The following is an 18,370-nucleotide window of genomic DNA, read 5'->3' on the forward strand; positions in this document are numbered from 1 at the left end:
TGACAAGAAAGCTGGGCAGGTGACTTTTCGATCATCAGGAGATGGTGAGTTCTAGTCCTGCCTTTGGCAATAAAGCCAGGCAGGTAACTTTTCAATCACCAGGTGACTGGGAGTTCTAGTCCTGCTTTTGGCAATAAAGCCAGGCAGGTGACTTTTCAATCACCAGGTGACTGGGAGTTCTAGTCCTCCCTTTGGCAATAAAGCCGGGCAGGTAACTTTTCAATCACCAGGTGATTGGGAGTTCTAGTCCTGCCTTTGGCAATAAAGCTGGGCAGGTGACTTTTCAATCACCAGGTGACTGGGAGTTCTAGTCCTGCCTTTGGCAATAAAGCCGGGCAGGTGACTTTTCAATCACCAGGTGACTGGGAGTTCTAGTCCTGCCTTAAGCACAAAAGCCAGCTGGGTGCCATTGGGTCAATCCCCAGAGGATAGCAATAATTGCAGCAATAATAGAAATAACTGCAACAATAGCAATAATAATCGCAGCAATAAAAATAATAACTGCACTAAAAGCAATAACAAAACGCAGCAGCCACCCCAATAATTGCAGCCATAAGTGCCATCATAACCGCAGCAACAGCAACAATAATCTCAGCAATTATAGAGATACTAATTGCTGCCAAATAGCAGGAACGCAGCCATAAGCGCAACAAATATTCAGGGTCGTCCTCCCAGCATCAGCAGCTCCTGACACGTGTCTCGCCATCCCGACGTGGGAATGCAGCGTCTTGGGGGAACGAGGGGTGGGGAGGAAGCGGGAGGAAAGGGCCCCGTAGTTTCAGGTCCCCACAGTCGAGGCCCGAGGTGGGGGTGTGGGGGGGTCCCCCATTCTACTCCAGCCGAAGGCTCCCCATTTTACTCCCAAGTAGGCCCGGGCGGTGTCGGCTGCCTAGCAACGGGCCGGGCCGCCGTCGTTTCCAAGGGGCGTGCCGGCGCGGCGACCACGCCGGCGCATGCGCCGCGGCGCACTTCCGGCTGGCTAAGGGAACGTGTCCCTGGGCGCTTGCGGGGGCCGCCTCTGCCGGGTCGGAAGTGCGGGCTGCGAGATGGAGCAGGCCGAGGCGCACAACGGCAGCGGGGCGGCCGAAGCCCCCACGGCCGGCGCGCGGCCCCCGGCCACCCCGGAAGGCATGGCGCTGGCCTACGGCAGCCTGGTGGTCATGGCTCTGCTGCCCATCTTCTTCGGGGCGCTGCGCTCCGTCACCTGCGCCAAAGGGAAGGTAAGGAAGGGAGGAGGAGAGCCTCCGCAAGCAGAGGCAGTCTATCTCTGTGGGCATTTCAGTGGGGTTTTCCGCCTTAAAATCAAACTTGGCTCCTTTAAGAGGGGGGAGGACTTCAACTCCCAGAATTCAAGGTTTGCGGGCTGGGGAATTCTGGGAGTTGAAGTCCTCCCCCCTCTTAAAGGAGCCAAGTTTGATTTGCTAGCTGGGGATTTAATCCAATAATACAATAGCAGAGCTGGAAGGGACCTTGGAGGTCTTCTAGTCCAACCCCCTGCCTAGGCAGGAAACCCTACACCGTTCCAGTGTCCAACATCTTCTTAAAAACCTCCAGTGTTGGGGGGCATTCACAACTTCTGGAGGCAAGTAGTTCCACTGATTAATTGTCCTCACTGTCAGGAAATTCCTCCTCCGTTCTAAGTTGCTTCCCTCCTGGGAGTTGAAGTCCAACGTCCCTCTTAAAGGGGCCAAGTTTGAGAAACATCTCAACGCAGCTCATCCTCGACTTACAACCATCCATTTAGTGACCGTTCGAAGTCTCTTGAGAAAGGCACTCGGGATTGTTTTTCACACTTAACGACCTGTCGCAGGCCCTCCCCGTGGTCATGTTGATCGGGCAAGTGACTCGTCTGTATGACGAGCCCTATGTCGGGGGAGTGGGGTGGGGATGCGATCCCTCTTTTTGGCCACCTTTTTTAACCAGCGAAAGTCCATTGGGAGGGGGGGGGATATAGCCGGATTCGCTTAGAGGCCGTAGCGACTCATTTAACGGCATACGGGATGGTTTTAAAACCGGGGGGTGCGGGTTATGTATGATTCACACTTAAATGCCTCGCTTAGCAACAAGAATTGGGCTCCCTTGTCGTAAGTCGAGGACGGGCTATAACTTTGGAGGGTCACGAAGAGACCGGCTAGTCTAGGGAAGGAAAGGACCATAGCAGTGTTCCAATATTGGAGGGGCTGCCCCAGAGAGGAGGGGGTCAAGGTGTTTTCAAAAACACCCAGAAAAGGAAGAATGGATGGAAACTGACCAAGGAGAGATTCAACCTGGAAATAAGGAGGAATTTTCTGACGGTGAGAACAATCCACCCCATGGAACAGAAGTTGCCTTCGGACGTTGTGGGAGCTTCATCCCTGGAGGCTTTCAAGAAGAGACTGGACTGCCATCTGTCAGAAATGGTGTAGGGTCTCCTGCTTGGCTGGGGGGGTTGGGCTAGATGACCTTCAAGATTCCTTCTAACTCTGTTAATACGAATCTATCTAAGATGATCAAAAGCAGGCCTGGAGACTAAAATGAAGAACAGTTGCAGGAACTGGGCCTGGCTAGTCTAGAGAAGAGAAGGACCAGGGGAGACAGGAGAGCATCTTCCAATATTTGAGGGGCTGCCCCAGAGAGGAGGAGGGGGGGGTGTCAAGCTATTCTCCAAAACACCCAAAAGTCCAGACAAGGAATAATGGATGGAAACTGACCAAGGAGAGATTCAACCTAGAAACAAGGAGAAACTTTCTGACAGTGTGAACCATCAAACAATGGAGGTTTCCCTGATAAGTTGTGGGAGCTTCATCGCTTGAGGTTTTCAACAAGAGACTGGACTGCCATCTGTCAGAAATGGTGTAGTAGGATCTCCTGCTTGGGCGGGGGGTTGGACTAGATGACCTACAAGGTCCCTTCCAACTCTGTTAATCTGTTAAAATCTCTCTACCTTCACTTGTATTTGGGGGGGGGGGGCTTTCGTTTTCTCCCTCCTGGGCTCCCACCTTGGCTGGTTCTGACCGTCTATCCCAGAGGTCTTGACTGCTACTTGGGATCCAATAAGGCTGGTGTGTGTGTGTTTGTGTGTGTTGAGCATATAGAGGGTCTCATGTACAGCAATGGGGTGTGTCCCTGTCTGCCCCCTCCCCAATCCTTTTTTGGCAGCTGGTCCCCTGGATTAATGCAAAGGATTAATGCCCAGAGGTGACCTCGCTTTGAATCCAATGATTGGGGACAATAACACATTTTTATTGCCTTTTTTCTGTTTGTTTCTTGGCCTCTTCTTTATATTGTTCAAATAATATATTCAATTAAGGTTAAAATGTTAAAAGGATAGAATTTCAAATATAGTCTCTTCCCTACTCCAGAGTTTCCTATAAATATGATCCATGGTTTTCCTTTCTTCCCTCCTTCCTTCCTTCCCTCCCTCCCATTTCTCTGTCTTTCCATTCCCTCCCTCCTGTCTGTCTGTCTTTTGCCCTTCTTTCTTTCTGTCTTTCTATCTACCTTCTTTCTGTCTGTCTGTCTATCTCTCTAGCTATCTACCTTCCTTCTTTCTGTCTGTCTTTCTCTCTTCATTCCCTCTTTCTTTCTCTCCCTTCCTCCTTTCTCTTTCTTTCTTTTTCTTTCTTTCTTTCTCTTCCTTCCTCCTTTCTCTTTCTTTCTTTCTTTCTTTCCCTCCCTCCCTCTTTCTTTCTTTCTTTCTTTCTTTCTTTCTTCTCTTCTCTTCTCTTCTCTTTCTTCTCTCCCTCCCTCCTGCCCTCCCTCTCCCCTTAAATAAGCCAAGACTTTTGATGGAAGGGTGGCTCTACTTCCCTTCCTCCCCCCCCACCGTGTTTTTTTCCTTCCCCTTCCTGAATGTATACCGTGTGAGACTTCACGGGTGTGAGCTAAAACAGGCAAAGAACTGACGTGTTAGTAGCCAGCCGAGAGGGCCTGATGACAAAGACGCCCCACCTCTTAACAGGCTGGGACTGCTTCCTTTGCTGGAAATTGTGGCTAAATGGGTGTGTGTGGGGGGGGGGATGCATTGACCCTCGACAAAGGTCGGGATTTGCATTGGGTGTATTCTGGATTCAGTTGCTGCAGTTTCAGGCTTTAGAATTCTGTTATTTCTGCATAATATTGAAAGTGTGGCTACCAGCAGCTGTTGGTGGCTGCTGGCGGGAGAGTCAGTCCATGGTTTTAATCCAGTATGGTTAAAACTCTTTAAAAGGGGATCACACAGATTTGCAAATTACTTTGTAATCCGGCATCTGGTTCTGGTTGCCACGGTGTAAAAAAGATGTGGAGACTCTGGAAAGAGTGCAGAGAAGAGCAAGAAAGAGGATTTAGGGGACTGGAGGCTAAAACATATGAAGAACGGTTGCAGGAACTGGGTACATCTAGTTTAATGAAGAGAAGGACCAGGGGAGACATGATGGGAGTCTTCCAATATCTCAGGGGTTGCCACAAAGAAGAGGGAGTCAAGCTATTCTCCAAGGCACCTGAGGGCAGAACAAGAAGCAATGGGTGGAAACTAATCAAGGAGAGAAGCAACTTAGAACTGAGGAGAAATTTCCTGACAGTGAGAATAATCCACTATAACCTGTGGCTTGGGTGAAAAGGTTTCTGTTTAGGAATCCATCATTCCTCGACTTACAACCATTCGTTTCGTGACTGTTTGAAACCACAAAAGCCCTGAAAACAATGACTTATGACCATTTCCCACCTTTATGACCATTGCAGCACCCTATGTACATGATCAAAATTCAGAGGCTTGGCAATCGACTCACACTTACGACGGCTGCAGTGTGTCCCCCCTGGGGTCACGTCGATCCCCTTTTGCGACCTCCCGACGAAGCAAAGCCAACGGGCGTCCCCTGATTCGCTTAACAACCGTGTCACTCGTTTAACAGCTGCAGGGATTCAATTAACAGCAGTGGCAAGAAAGGTCATAAAACGGGACGAGGAAAGAATTGACGGCCTCCGTCGAAAGCTGCCTGCGTTTATTTTCTCTGAATCGCCGTTTCTCTTTCCTCATACAGGAAATTCTCCATTTTTTCCTTTCCCTAAGTTGCCAAACTGCATTTCTCAGCGAGGCTGAGGCCATGTTGTAATTCGGCAACATCTGGAGTCTATAAATTTCTCTTCCCCTCCCACCCACCCCCACCCCATCTCAATGCTCTCCTTGATTTTCGGAGCAATTTCTCCCTTTTTCGTTGGGTTACTTTCCAAATCTAATTTAAACCGAAGGACCAGCGTTTTTAAAACCAGAGAATCTTTTCCAAAAACCCAGACATTCTCTGGATACAAAGAAGAGGGAGCCAAACTATTCTCCAGTTTGAGGGTAGAACAAGAAGCAATGGGTGGAAACTAACCAAGGAGAGAAGCAACTTAGAACCGAGGAGGAATTTCCTGACAGTGAGAACAATTAATCAGTGGAACAATTTGCCTTCAGAAGTTGTGAATGCCCCAACACTGGAAGTCTTTAAGATGTTGGATAGCCATTTGTCTCAAATGGTATAGGTTTTCCTGCCTAGGCAGGGGGTTGGACTAGAAGACCTCCAAGGTCCCTTCCCACTCTGCTATTGTATTGTATTTATCAACTATCTCTATCCATCTAGAGATGGATATTAAAAGAAGGACCAGGGGAGACATGATAGCAGCCTTCCAATATCTCAGGGGTTGCCACAAAGAAGAGGGAGTCAAACTACTCTCCAAGACACCTGAGGGTAGAACAAGAAGCAATGGGTGGAAACTAATCCAGGAGAGAAGCAACCTGAAACTTAGGAGAAATTTCCTGACAGTGAGGACAATTAATCAGTGGAACAGAAGTTGCCTCCAGAGGTTGTGAATGCTCCGACACTGGAAGTCTTTAAGAAGATGCTGGATAGACATTTGTCTGGGTTTCCTGCCTAGGCTGGGGGTTGGACTAGAAGACCTCCAAGATCTCTTCTAATTCTGTTGTTCTATTCTATTCTTTTTAATTATTGAATCTTTTAATCTTTAAAAACAGTAAAGAAGACACAACAAGAAAAAAAAACACAGAACATACCTAACAATATACAGTAATTTTATAGCTTTCTATATCGACTTTCCTGCTTAATAATTCTCCCTTCTGCTATTGCCTTCCTATTGCTTTAATCTTGTCCTATAAAGTAGCAAACGTAGTATTAACACTTACAATAATATTCAGTATTTGTGTCACCATATATTCATATTCCCTATTTTCTGTTTTGGCTTCTGATTTCTAGCCACTTATAAATTCTATTCCATATTTTATAGAAATCCGATTCTTCTCTTTCTTTTAGTTCTATGGTCATTTTATCCATTTCTGCGCATTCGAGTATTTTCCTGATTATAGTTTCATCTGTGGGTGCATTGATTTTTTCCCAGTTTTGTGCGAGAGAAATCCTGTCTGCAGTGTGTATGTGTATGATTATGTATTGAGATTGTTCATCCATTTTTTGGCCTAGTAGTCCTAAATAAGAACCCTTCTGGTTTCAGTTCTATTTTTCGCTCAGTAATTTCTTCCAACCATTTCCGAATTTTGCACCACTATTTTCTTGTGATGGGGCACGTCCACCACATAGGATTGAATGTTCCAGGCTTGTGGCTGCATCTCCAACATTTGGGGGATAGAATAGAATAGAATTTTATTATTTGTATGCCGCCCTTCTCCGGGAGGACTCAGGGCAGCGAACAATTCAAACGGGGGAAAAGGGGAACATAAAAACGAAATACAAATAATAAAAATAGGCAACAGTCGCACAACCATACATGTCGAGAGGGGAGGGAACTCGTCAACCCCAGGCCTGCTGGCAAAGCCAGGTTTTTGACGGCTTTTCGGAAGGCCTGGAGAGAGGTGAGGGTCCGAATCCCTGCGGGGAGCTCATTCCAGAGGGCCGGAGCTGCCACAGAGAAGGCCCTCCCCCGGGTAATAGCCAGATGGCATTGGCTGGTAGATGGCACCCGGAGGAGGCCAACCCTGTGAGATCTAATGGGTCTGTGGGAGGTAATTGGCAGCAGGCGGTCTCTCAAGTACCCAGATCCAATACCATGAAGGGCTTAAATTTGGGTACATTTTGGCCAATCTCGCTGGGGGGAAATGCCATCTATAAAACATTTATTCTATTCTATTCTATTCTAATAAGGGGTTCAGTTGATGTGGATGAGGTGGGCTAGCTTTGAGTGCAAGATCCTGGCTTCGGCCTGCTACACCGGGGAAGTCTCAATTCTGACCCGTTTCTCTCCTAGAATGCTTCAGATATGCCGGAGACCATCACCAGCCGAGATGCGGCCCGTTTTCCGATCGTTGCCAGCTGTACCCTCCTAGGCCTCTATCTCTTCTTCAAAGTAAGTGAAGCAACAGAGGTCCCCGAGTGGGGCAGTTTTCTTCTCGGGGGTCCTTGGTGCTCTCTGAGCTTGGTTATTTTCTTCCAGGCATTTCGTATCCTGACTAGGTAGCGTCATCAGTGCCAGAAGGGGAGTGGGGTTTGATGGGTGATCTCTAAGCTGGGTTGCTTTCTTGCAAACAGGTGAGGGCTTTGCAGAAGGAAGGGGAAGAGGAGGAGGAGGACTGGGGGGGAGGGGTCCTGGGGGCTCTCTGAGTTTGGTGGTTTTCTTCCAGATGTTTTATTACCCAACTGGGGAACGTCATCAGTGTTCGAAAGGTGTGGGCTTTGCAGAATGAAGTGGAAGGGGAAGAGGAGATGATTGTGGGATTTTGGTGGTTTTCTTGCAGACGTTTCATAACCCAACTAAGGAACATCATCAGTGCCAGGAGGGAGGAGGCGGCAGAAAACTATGGAGTCCCTGCTCTCCGAACTTGGTTGCTTTCTTGCAGACGTTTCATGGCCCAACTAGGTAGCGTCATCAGTGCTAGAAAGGAGCAGGGTTCGTGGAGGAAGAGGAGATGATTGTGGGGTTCTTGGTGCTCTCTGTGTTTGGTGGTTTTCTTGCAGACGTTCATTACCCAACTGGGTAACATCATCAGTGCTAGAAGGGAATGGGGTTTATAGGAGGAGGAGAACTGTGGAGAACGTGGTGCTTTTTGAGGTGGTTCGTTTGCTTGTATACTTTTCATTACTCAGCTGTTCTGACCCCCCCTCTTCCCACACCAACACACTCCGAGTCAAAGATACTTTCCGGAATTTATTAAGAGACAGACAGGTCCTTGGCCGTGGCAGCAATCCAGCACAGATAAGCTGTGGCAGCAATCCAGCCTGCCAAGCTCACAATTCTATTCTCCAACATTAGTTCCTGCGTTCACTTCTGCAAGAGGGGCGTGTGCACAAGCAGTCCTTTTTATAGTCTGGAGAGGAGCCTAATGACCACCAGCTGAGTGCAATCACCTCCTGTAATTGCGTAATTGTTCCTGATGCCTAGTAGCTCTTTGATGGCGTTCATCCAGGAACAACTCACTGCTGGCTTCTGGATCACTCTCCCTTGTCTCCTCCCCACTGGTCCAAGGCTCAGGCGCCTCTTGGTAGCCAACCAGCCTCTCTGCGCCCTGCTCGGAGTCGGAACCCTGTCCAGGGTCCTCCAGAGCCGACTCATAGGGCCCCTCGCTGTCGGAGTCTGGTGGCAGCTCCAACGGCTCCTGCTGGGCCACAACACTCAGCTAGGTAATGTCATCAGTGCTGGGAGGGAGTGTGGAATAGAGGAGGAGGAGGAGTGATGAAGAAGAGGAGAGGGGACGAAGAGAAGGAGCAGGAGGAGGGCTGTGGGCTCCCTGATGCTCTCTGAGCTTCGTTGCTTCCTTGCAGACGTTTCGTGGCCCCACTAGGTAACATCATCCATGCTGGGAGGGAGGAGTGGGGCTCCCCTCTCTTTATATTCCAGTTTTCCTCTGCTTTGAAGCTAATCCAATATTTTTTTTTACCTTGTGACCCTCGTGGAGATGGAGGAAGCTTTTTTATCAGCCTAGAAAGGATTTCTGTAGTTCTTCTTAACTGCTTGGTCTGGTTTGGCCTGCCATGGACAGGAGACAGTGGTTCCATTCAGGGAAAGGGAGCTATTTGGCTTCCTAAAGGTCAAGAAAGCAGCGGATAACGATAGATCAGCTACTCCAAGCTTTTATTTCTTTTTTTAAGTTTGTGCAGGGTGTTTGAGTGTGAGATATCGGCTATTGTGCAAGAAAAGCAAAGGTGGGTTATTTTCAGTGAAACCAGAGCCAAGTGGATTGCACGCAAAGCAAACTTAAAACAAAATACAGATGTGAGTGAGTCAGTGTGTGTGTGTGTGTGTGTGTGTTCCAGCATAACAAATTTGAGCAATTACAACGAAGCTTGGTGCACAGATGACTCGCTCTCTGGAAACAAGTACTGCGGGGGTAAGAAACCCCTAACGCTCCTCGAGAGGTGTGTGTGTTCTGTCAAGATACAGCTTGTTGTGCCGTAAAATGGCTTCTACTGTACAGCGGAATGGAGTTGCCATGGTAATGGACTCACAGTACTCCACAAGGGGGCTCCCTCTGGTAAGGGGGAAAATCTTAACATTAGAAATTACGTTTGGTCCGGACATTTCCCCCCCCTCCCCCAACATAAATAAATAAATACCGGGTTATCAGCTTAGTTATAAAATAAATTAGCATTAAACAAGCAGGTAGCACAGCAGGGGAAGACGCAGAAGCGATATTCTGGACTGACGCCACTGCGATTCGGTGCTTGCAGGAGTTCGGCTCCTCAAGGTATAATCCAGTATTCCAGAGCAGTTCTTCGGGCAGATCAGGGAAAAATGCCAAGTTTAAAATATTTTATAATCCATAAGGTAAATATAGGGAGGTGGCCTCGTGGCTGTTCTCCAGGAAGGCATTTTGCATATCTTAGTCCTCCAATTTACTGTTAAGAGGCAGGGATCCTCAACCGTGGCAGCTTGGAGATTGGGGGGGGGGGGGGGGGACTTCAATTCCCAGAACTAGCACTCCCACTGGCCTGGTGATTGGCCCAAAGTCACCAAGTTGGCTTTCATGCCTAAGGCGGGACTAGAACTCTCCATCTTCTGGTGATTGGCCCAAAGTCACCCAGATGGCTTTCATGCCTAAGGCAGGACTCGAACTCTCCGTCTCCTGGTGATTGGCCAAAGGCACCCAGATGGCTTTCATGCCTAAGGCGGGACTAGAACTCTCGGTCTCCTGGCGATTGGTCCAAAGTCACCCAGTTGGCTTTCATGCCTAAGGCGGGACTAGAACTCTCCGTCTCCTGGTGATTGGCCCAAAGTCTCCCAGATGGCTTTAATGCCTAAGGCAGGACTAGAACTCTCCGTCTCCTGGTGATTGGCCCAAAGACACCCAGATGGCTTTCATGCCTAAGGTGGGACTAGAACTCTCCGTCTCCTGGTGATTGGCCCAAAGTCTCCCAGTTGGCTTTCATGCCTAAGGCAGGACTAGAACTCACCGTCTCCTGGTGATTGGCGCAAAGTCACCCAGATGGCTTTCCTGCCTAAGGCGGGACTAGAACTCTCCGTCTCCTGGCGATTGGCCCAAAGTCTCCCAGATGGCTTTCATGCCTAAGGCAGGACTAGAACTCTCCGTCTCCTGGTGATTGGCCCAAAGTCACCCAGATAGCTTTCGTGCCTAAGGCGGGACTAGAACTCTCCATCTCCTGGTGATTGGCCCAAAGTCACCCAACCAGCTTTCATGCCTAAGGTGGGACTAGAATTCACTGTCTCCTGGTGATTGGCCCAAAGTCACCCAACCAGCTTTCATGCGTAAGGCGGGACTAGAACTCACTGTCTCCTAGTGATTGGCCCAGAGTCACCCAGCCGGCTTTCATGCCTAAGGCAGGACTAGAACTCACCGTCTCCAGCTTTCCAGTCTGGGTCCTTAACCAACAGACCGAAACAAAAGCCTTTTGCAAAGTTTGATAGTGTCTCCATCACTGTTTTCTCAACCTTGTGGGAATACCCACAAGAAATGAGGAAGGGCGTACCGTTCAGGTAGCCCCCCACTTAACGACCGTTTTGTTCAGCGACCATTCAAAATAGCAGCAGCGCAAGGGGGCGGGGGGAAGATACTTAGCAATTGTTTGTCCCTCTGGCGACCATTCCCGCATCCCCCTGGTCACGTGATCCCAAATTCAGACGCTTGGCAACGGACTCCTATTTATGACGGTCATAGCATCCTGGGGTGACGTGATTCCCCCTTTTGCGACCTCAAGTCAATGCGGAAGCCCGGTGGTTTTCTTGCAGGGCCTTTCATGGCCCAACTGGGGAACGTCATCAGTGCTCGAAAGGTGTGGTGGGCTTTGAAGGGGAAGGGGAAGAGGAGGACCGTGGGGTCCTGGGTGCTCTCGGTGGTTTTCTTGCAGGCGTCTCACGACCCAACTAAGGAACATCATCAGTGCTAGGAGGGACTGGGGATTGTGGAAAAGAGAGGAGGAGGACGACTGTGGGGTCTTTGATGCTCTCTGAGCTTGGTGGTTTTCTTGCAGACATTTCACGACCCAACTATGGAACATCATCAGTGCTAGGAGGGAGGAGGCAGAAGAAACTATGGGGTTCTTGATGCTCTCTGAGTTTAGTTGCTTTCTTGTAGAACGTTTCATTATTCAACTAGGATGCATCATAAGTGCTAGAAAGTTGTGCGGTTTGTGGAGTGGAGGAGGAGGGAGAAGAGGAGAAGAAGGGAGGAGAAGAAGAGGAGGAGGAGGAGGAGGAAGAGAACTGCGGGGTCCTTGAAGCTCTCTGAGCTTGGTGGTTTTCTTGCAGACGTTCCATAACCCAACTAGGAAACATCATCGGGGCTAGAAGGGAGGGTTTTTTTAGAGAGGAGGAAGAGGAGGAAGTAGAAGAGGAGGAGGAGGAGGAGGAGGAAGAAGACAGGAGAGGAAAGGGAGGAGGAAGGGGGAAGGAGGAGGAGAACTGCGGGGTCCTTGGTGCTCTCTGAGCTTGGTGGTTTTCTTGTAGACATTTCATGACCCAACTAGGGAACATCATCAGTGCTAGAAGGAAGGGAGGGTTTCAAGACGAGGGAGGGAGGAAGACGAGGGAGGAAGAGGAGATGGTGGTGGACAACTGTGGCGTCCTTGAAGCTCTCTGAGCTTGGTGGTTTTCTTGCAGACGTTTCATGACCCAATTAGGGAACATCATCAGTGCTAGAAGGAAGGGAGGGTTTCAAGAGGAGGAGGGAGGAAGAGGAGGAGGGAGGAAGAGGAAGGGAGGGAGGGAAGAAGACGAGGGAGGAAGAGGAGATGGTGGTGGACAACTGTGGGGTCCTTGATGCTCTCTGAGCTTGGTGGTTTTCTTGCAGACGTTTCATGGCCCAACTAGGGAACGTCATCAGTGCTAGAAGGGGGAGTCTGGTGTTACCAAACTGCCTCATAAAAACATCTGCAAAAAAATCCAACCAAACTCAAGATAGCACCAAGGACCCCACGGCCACCATTTTTGTTTCCCATAATTCCCCTACTGATGCATTGTGGGAATGAAAAAATAGCTGGGTGTTTTTCTGTATTTTAAGGACGCCTGGCTGCAAATGTTTGCCCCCGGAAGAAGCGCGAGCTTTCTCAAGGATCGTCTGGATACCCAAACGGGCTCCCCTTTTCAGAGGGAAACACGCGGAGCAAACATCTTCCCAGACCTTGTAAAACCAGGAGTTGCTAGTGGCTTAAATCTTGCTTATTATTATTATTTTTCCCCTAGATTATTATTATTATTATTATTATTATTATTATTATTATTATTATTATTTCTTGCTAGGGCCCCTAACCAGATTTAATGTACTTGGTCAGTGGGGTGGGAGTGTGGGAGTATAAACAGAACATGAAATTAAAAATGCGTTAATGCTCGGCTTGAGCCACTCACAATACCTGGGTGTTTGCCTGAGGCCAGGCGTGGCTTTGCATACCTGTCAGAACACAATGCGTGGCGTAAATCGGGCTTCGATCCTTTGCAATGGGATTTATTTGCTTTTGGCGTTTACGGCTGGCACTTGGGATATTGTAAACTGAGGCACCGAGCCGCAAAGCAGCCTGGGATACCCACCAGAGTGGAACTTCCTCATTGGCTCCCTTCCCTCTTAGCTGTATATTTATTTCACGGGATTTATTTATTTTTTTAATAAGTTTTTTATTTTATTTTTAATTTTCAAAACAAACACAACACATAAAATCTTCCTTCTTTACATACCGTAGAAAGTGTTATCAGTGGGTTACAAAAAGGCTTTCGTGCATCTCTTCCACCGTCATCAAGCATAATTCATATTAACTCAAGCATTTTAACTCAGATATTTTATACATGTTACCCTTATGCCTCCATTTTTATTGTCTATAATTGTTTAAACGTCCATCATAAAATATATCAAGATTTAATACCTAACCACATACTGGCATTTCATGTACTATTTCTAAAATTCTCCAATGACACTAAATCCTTAGGTCCTATTCTAGCTAAACCTCCATAATATTTAATAACAAAGTTTTCTATACTTCTTTCCAAATCGCTGTTTACAATTTACATCTCATTTCCTTATATAGTGAGTGTGTGTGTGTGTGTGTGTGTATGCATTTAAAATCACAACCCCTGGTATGCCCAAATATGGAAGGAAGTTTACTACTTCCATTCTCTATCAGCTTGTTACAAGAGACCATCACGACAGAAACCCAATATTTTTACTGTTGCCTTTGTTACATTTGTGTTGTATTTGTGCTGGTAAATAAATAAAGGGAGACTAGTATAGATCTATTTCAAGCTATTTAGCTCTCATCAGCTAGCCATATCCTTACTGGGATTCGAACCTGGGCTGTATTACATCTTAGGCAGATGTCTTAACCACTAAGCCACAAGGTTCTTCTCCTTATCAGCTGAGCCAGGGAAATAATTTATTTATTTATCAGCACAAATACTACATACATACATACATACATACATACATACATACATACATTTGTGCTGATAAATAAATAAAGGGAGACTAGTATAGCTCTATTTCAAGCTATTTAGCTCTCATCAGCTAGCCATACCCTTACTGGGATTTGAACGTGTGCTGTATTGCATCTTAGGCAAACGTCTTAGCCATTAAACCACGTTTGCCTAAGACGCAATACAGCACAGGTTCATACCCTTACTGGGATTCGAACCTGGGCTGTATTACATCTTAGGCAGTTATATTAGCCACTAAGCCACAGGCTCTCCTCCTTTATCAGCTAAGCCAGGGAAATAGGTATGTGACACAATACATAGATACATACATACATACATACATACATACATACATACATACATACATACATACATACATATAAATATAGAATACGAAACCGTTTTTGCAAAAAACAGTCGATTTTTAAAAAAGCACTATAGTTATATAAGTGTTTAGTATAAATAAATAGATACATGCTGGCAAAACATTTGCATTAGGTAAGTATATATAGAATTGAAACTGATTATTGTTATAACTCTTTTTTCTTGCTTCCTCTGTATTTTTGTTGCTTTTTAAGAAAAAGCTTTCATTTTTCCTTTGATAAGGAAATGCCTCTCTACCCTGGTTATTATCTCTGCATTTTGTTACCTTTTTTCCCTGGTGATTATTTAAAGTCAATCAAAAGAAAAGAAATGTGGATTTTTTTCTTTCTTTCTTTCTTTCTTTCTTTCTTTCTTTCTTTCTTTCTTTCTTTCTTTCTTTCCTTCCTTCCTTCCCTCCCTCCCTCCCTCCCTCCCTCCTTCCTTCCTTCTTTCTTTCTTTCCTTCTTTCTTTCTTTCTTTCTTAAAGCTGTTACCAAATGGTCTCGTTCAATAGGAACTTCGTTTCTTTTGTTAGTTAGAATTTGTAGTTGGAGAAGTTAGTCTCTTTGAATTATTTGTAAAATAGAAATAAAGCAGGGATAAAAAGAAAGAACTAATAAATAGGGCTGACACCGAAATACAATTTTATCCTACTGAGCTTGTCGATCAGAAAGGTTGGCAGTTCGGCGGTTCGAATCCCCAGCGCCGCGTAACGGAGTGAGCTCCCGTGACTTGTCCCACCTTCTGCCAACCTAGCAGTTCAAAAGCACGTAAAAATGCAAGTAGAAAAATAGGAACCACCTTTGGTGGGAAGGGAACAGCGTTCCATGCGCCTTCGGCGTTGAGTCATGCCGGCCACATGACCACGGAGACGTCTTCGAACAGCGCTGGCTCTTCGGCTTTGAAATGGAGATGAACACCGCCCCCTAGAGTGGGGAACGACTGGCACAGATGTGGGAGGGGAACCTTTACCTTTTATATTAAATTATCATATTTTATTCCAATTTCATTTTGAACTGTATTTTATTCCAATTTCATTTTTGAACTGTATTTTATTCCAATTCCATTTTAAATTGTTTTTTTTTTTTTTTTAATCAGAGGGAATGTGGTTTTTACTATTTTGTTTGTGTCGTTGGGAAACCTGAAGTTTCACCTGGCCTGCTTTTTCTCTTGCCTCTTAGATCTTTTCCCAAGAATATATCAACCTCCTGCTCTCCATGTATTTCTTCGTCCTCGGGATCCTCGCCCTCTCCCACACCATCAGGTAAAAAGGCCAGGATGACACAACGTACTGTGAGTGCAAAACGTCTAAAAGGCTTGCCGTGCCAGGAAATTTATTTATTTATTTGTTAAATTGATACCCCGCCCGTCACGCTGTGTTCTCTGGCCAAGGCTTCCCGAGAGCACGAAACAAACTCCTGGTCCCGACAAAAACTCCTTTTATTGACTGTGAATTCTGCTCATTCACATCCAGCAAAGTCTTTCAAGGGAGGATTTACAGTCACAGACCTTATCTGGCTTGGAGAGCTGCCAGGCCGAGATCTGCAGAACTTGGCAAAGAGCCTCGGAGAGTCACGAACCAATTAAGCGAATTAATTGCCTCTTGCAAACTCCACTTCCCATTCGCTCCTCTTTTATTTCCTCTGGGAGGGGCCATTCACTGTCCACCTGTGGACTCACTCCCAAGTCGACCCCTGTTCTTTAGCTGTTCCCTTCGTCTGGCAACTCTGCGCATGCGCACACTGGGAACAGGCTCCCGCTGTTCTTCTGCCCCACTGATCTGACTCTGAAGGCAGCTGATAACTGTCAGACGGCCCTGTCCCCCTCTCTGCCTCCGACACAGAGCCCTCATCCGAGCCTTCCCCAGACTCCAGGACTGGCCCATCTTCCTCCCCAACCTCCTTACTGTCCGAATCGGCTGCCAGCTCCACTGGCCACTGGTGAGCCACATCACTCTGTCGAGCCAAGCGAAATAGAGAAAATAAGCTTTTGCGTCTAAAAAAAAAGTATAGGACATAAGACTGAGGACAGATGTCCTTGGGGGTAGTTATATTCTCCCCTTCTGACCCCTGAACTTTGAGTGCCCTACAATCATCCCCCATTTACATCACTGCAGTCACATGTCCCCATTTTACGACATATTTTTGGCTGAAAACTGGCAATGACTTGTAGTCCTTGGCAAAAACAGCCCATCGGTTCGCTTAATGACTGCGTCAGTTGTTTTAACGATTGCTGCATTCGACTTACGACCGTGGCCTTCATTTTTACAACGGCGACACTCCATCATCATCATCTTCTTCTTCTTCATTTCATGACCCCATAATCCCTTGCGGGGGGTGGGGGTGTAGGCTGAACGTTGAATGGCCGGCTCCCCTTCTTGTCGCCAATGCGGAGTTTTGTTCAGCAGAGATATTTCGTCATGCCCCGAGAGAGAGAAATATCTGCCTCTACCTAGGATCGAGCTCACAGCGAACACCACCCCACTCACAGCACTCCCTTAATGACCACCACAAAACAAGTGACAAAAATCAGGTCGTTTGTGTGACCCACTTTATGACTTTCATGGCTTATAATGGGCAGGGTCTATTACCATCATAAGTCAAGGACTAACTGTACACACCGAAACACATCCTACACAAAACTGCATTTTAAACAAACCCATTTGGGGTGATTAATGACTGCAGGAGCCACTTAACAACAGCTGCAAAAAATAATGTCCAAAAACCTGAATTTGGTTCCATGGTAAGCGGACTGTCAGGATTTATGGCAGTGATGAGCAGGCTCCCTTGCGGCCGTAACTCAAGGACTACCTTTCCTAAGTGAATCATGCTCATCCTGTCCCTGGAGTATCCCTATTTATACCTCTCTTGCTATTTAACAGATTAACAGAGTTGGGAGGGCCCTTGTGGGTCATCTAGTCCAACCCCCCACCCAAGCAGGAGATCCTACACCTTTTCTGAAAAAAATGGCAGTCCAATCTCTTCTTGAAAGCCTCCAGGGATGGAAGCTCCCACATCTTCTGAATAACAGAATAATAACAGAATAACAGTGTTGGAAGGGACCTTGGAGGTCATCTAGTCCAACCCCCCACCCAAGCAGGAGATCCTACACCTTTTCTGAAAAAAATGGCAGTCCAATCTCTTCTTGAAAGCCTCCAGGGATGGAAGCTCCCACAACTTCTGAATAACAGAATAATAACAGAGTAACAGTGTTGGAAGGGACCTTGGAGGTCATCTTAAGAGCCGAGGTGGCGCAGTGGTTAGAGTGCTGTACTGCAGGCCACTTTAGCTGACTGCAGTTCGGCGGTTCAAATCTCACCGGCTCAAGGTTGACTCAGCCTTCTATCCTTCCGAGGTGGGTAAAATGAGGACCCAGACTGTGGGGGCGATATGCTGACTCTGTAAACCGCTTAGAGAGGGCTGAAAGCCCTATGAAGCGGTATATAAGTCTAACTGCTATTGCTAGTCCAACCCCCTGCCCAGACAGGAGATCCTACACCATTTGTAACAGATGGCAGTCCAGTCTCTTCTTGAAAGCCTCCAGTGATGAAGCTCCCACAACTTCCGAAGGCAACTTCTGCTCCATTGGTTGATGGTTCTCAATGTCAGAAAATTCCTCCTTATTTCTAGGTTGAATTTCTCCTGGATCAGTTTCCATCCATTATTATTCCTTCTCTGGCCTTCGGGTGCTTTGGAAAGTAGCTTGACCCCCCCTTCCTCCTCTCCGAGGCAGCCCCTCAAATATTGGAAGATGCTCTCCTGTCTCCTCTGGTCCTTCTCTTCCCTAGACTAGCCAGGCTGAGTTCCTGCAACCGTTCATCGTATGTTTGAGCCTCCAGTCCCCTCTTCATCCTGGTTGCTCTTCTCTGAACTCTTTCTAGAGTCTCCACATCTTTTTTATAGTGTGGTGACCAAAACTGGATGCAGTACTTTAGGTGTGTCCTTACTAAGGCTTTATAGAGTGGTGTTAGCACCTCCCTTGATCTTGATTGTATCCCTCTGTTAATGCAACTGAGGATTGCATTGGCTTTTTCGGCTGCTGCTGCTGCACACGGCTGGCTCCTATTTAGCTGGTTGTCCACTAAGACTCCAAGATCCCTCTTACATTTCCTGCTATTAAGCCTGGTTTCACCCAGTCGATATGTGGACTTTTGATTTTTCTTGCCTAAGTGTTAAGTTTTTACTTTTCTCTT

At 47.0% G+C, this 18,370-nt stretch overlaps 1 protein-coding gene across 2 annotated transcripts in view; it reads left to right on the plus strand.

Moving 5' to 3' along the window:
* Nucleotides 1-973: 973 nt before the first annotated feature.
* The window catches only part of HM13 (histocompatibility minor 13), a 43,452-nt gene continuing 26,055 nt past the window's right edge, over nucleotides 974-18,370 (plus strand). Inside the window, exons 1-4 of one of the 2 annotated variants that reach the window (XM_032218800.1) lie at nucleotides 974-1,220; nucleotides 7,213-7,311; nucleotides 12,416-12,538; nucleotides 15,360-15,442. In XM_032218800.1, the coding sequence (XP_032074691.1) occupies nucleotides 1,047-1,220; nucleotides 7,213-7,311; nucleotides 12,416-12,538; nucleotides 15,360-15,442 (479 nt within the window). In that variant the 5' untranslated portion in view covers nucleotides 974-1,046. The remainder of the gene's footprint in view (nucleotides 1,221-7,212; nucleotides 7,312-12,415; nucleotides 12,539-15,359; nucleotides 15,443-18,370) is intronic. The other variant, XM_032218801.1, reaches the window with a different exon arrangement.

The sequence above is a fragment of the Thamnophis elegans genome, chromosome 5 (assembly GCF_009769535.1).
Source record: "Thamnophis elegans isolate rThaEle1 chromosome 5, rThaEle1.pri, whole genome shotgun sequence".
NCBI classification, from domain to species: Eukaryota; Metazoa; Chordata; class Lepidosauria; order Squamata; family Colubridae; genus Thamnophis; species Thamnophis elegans.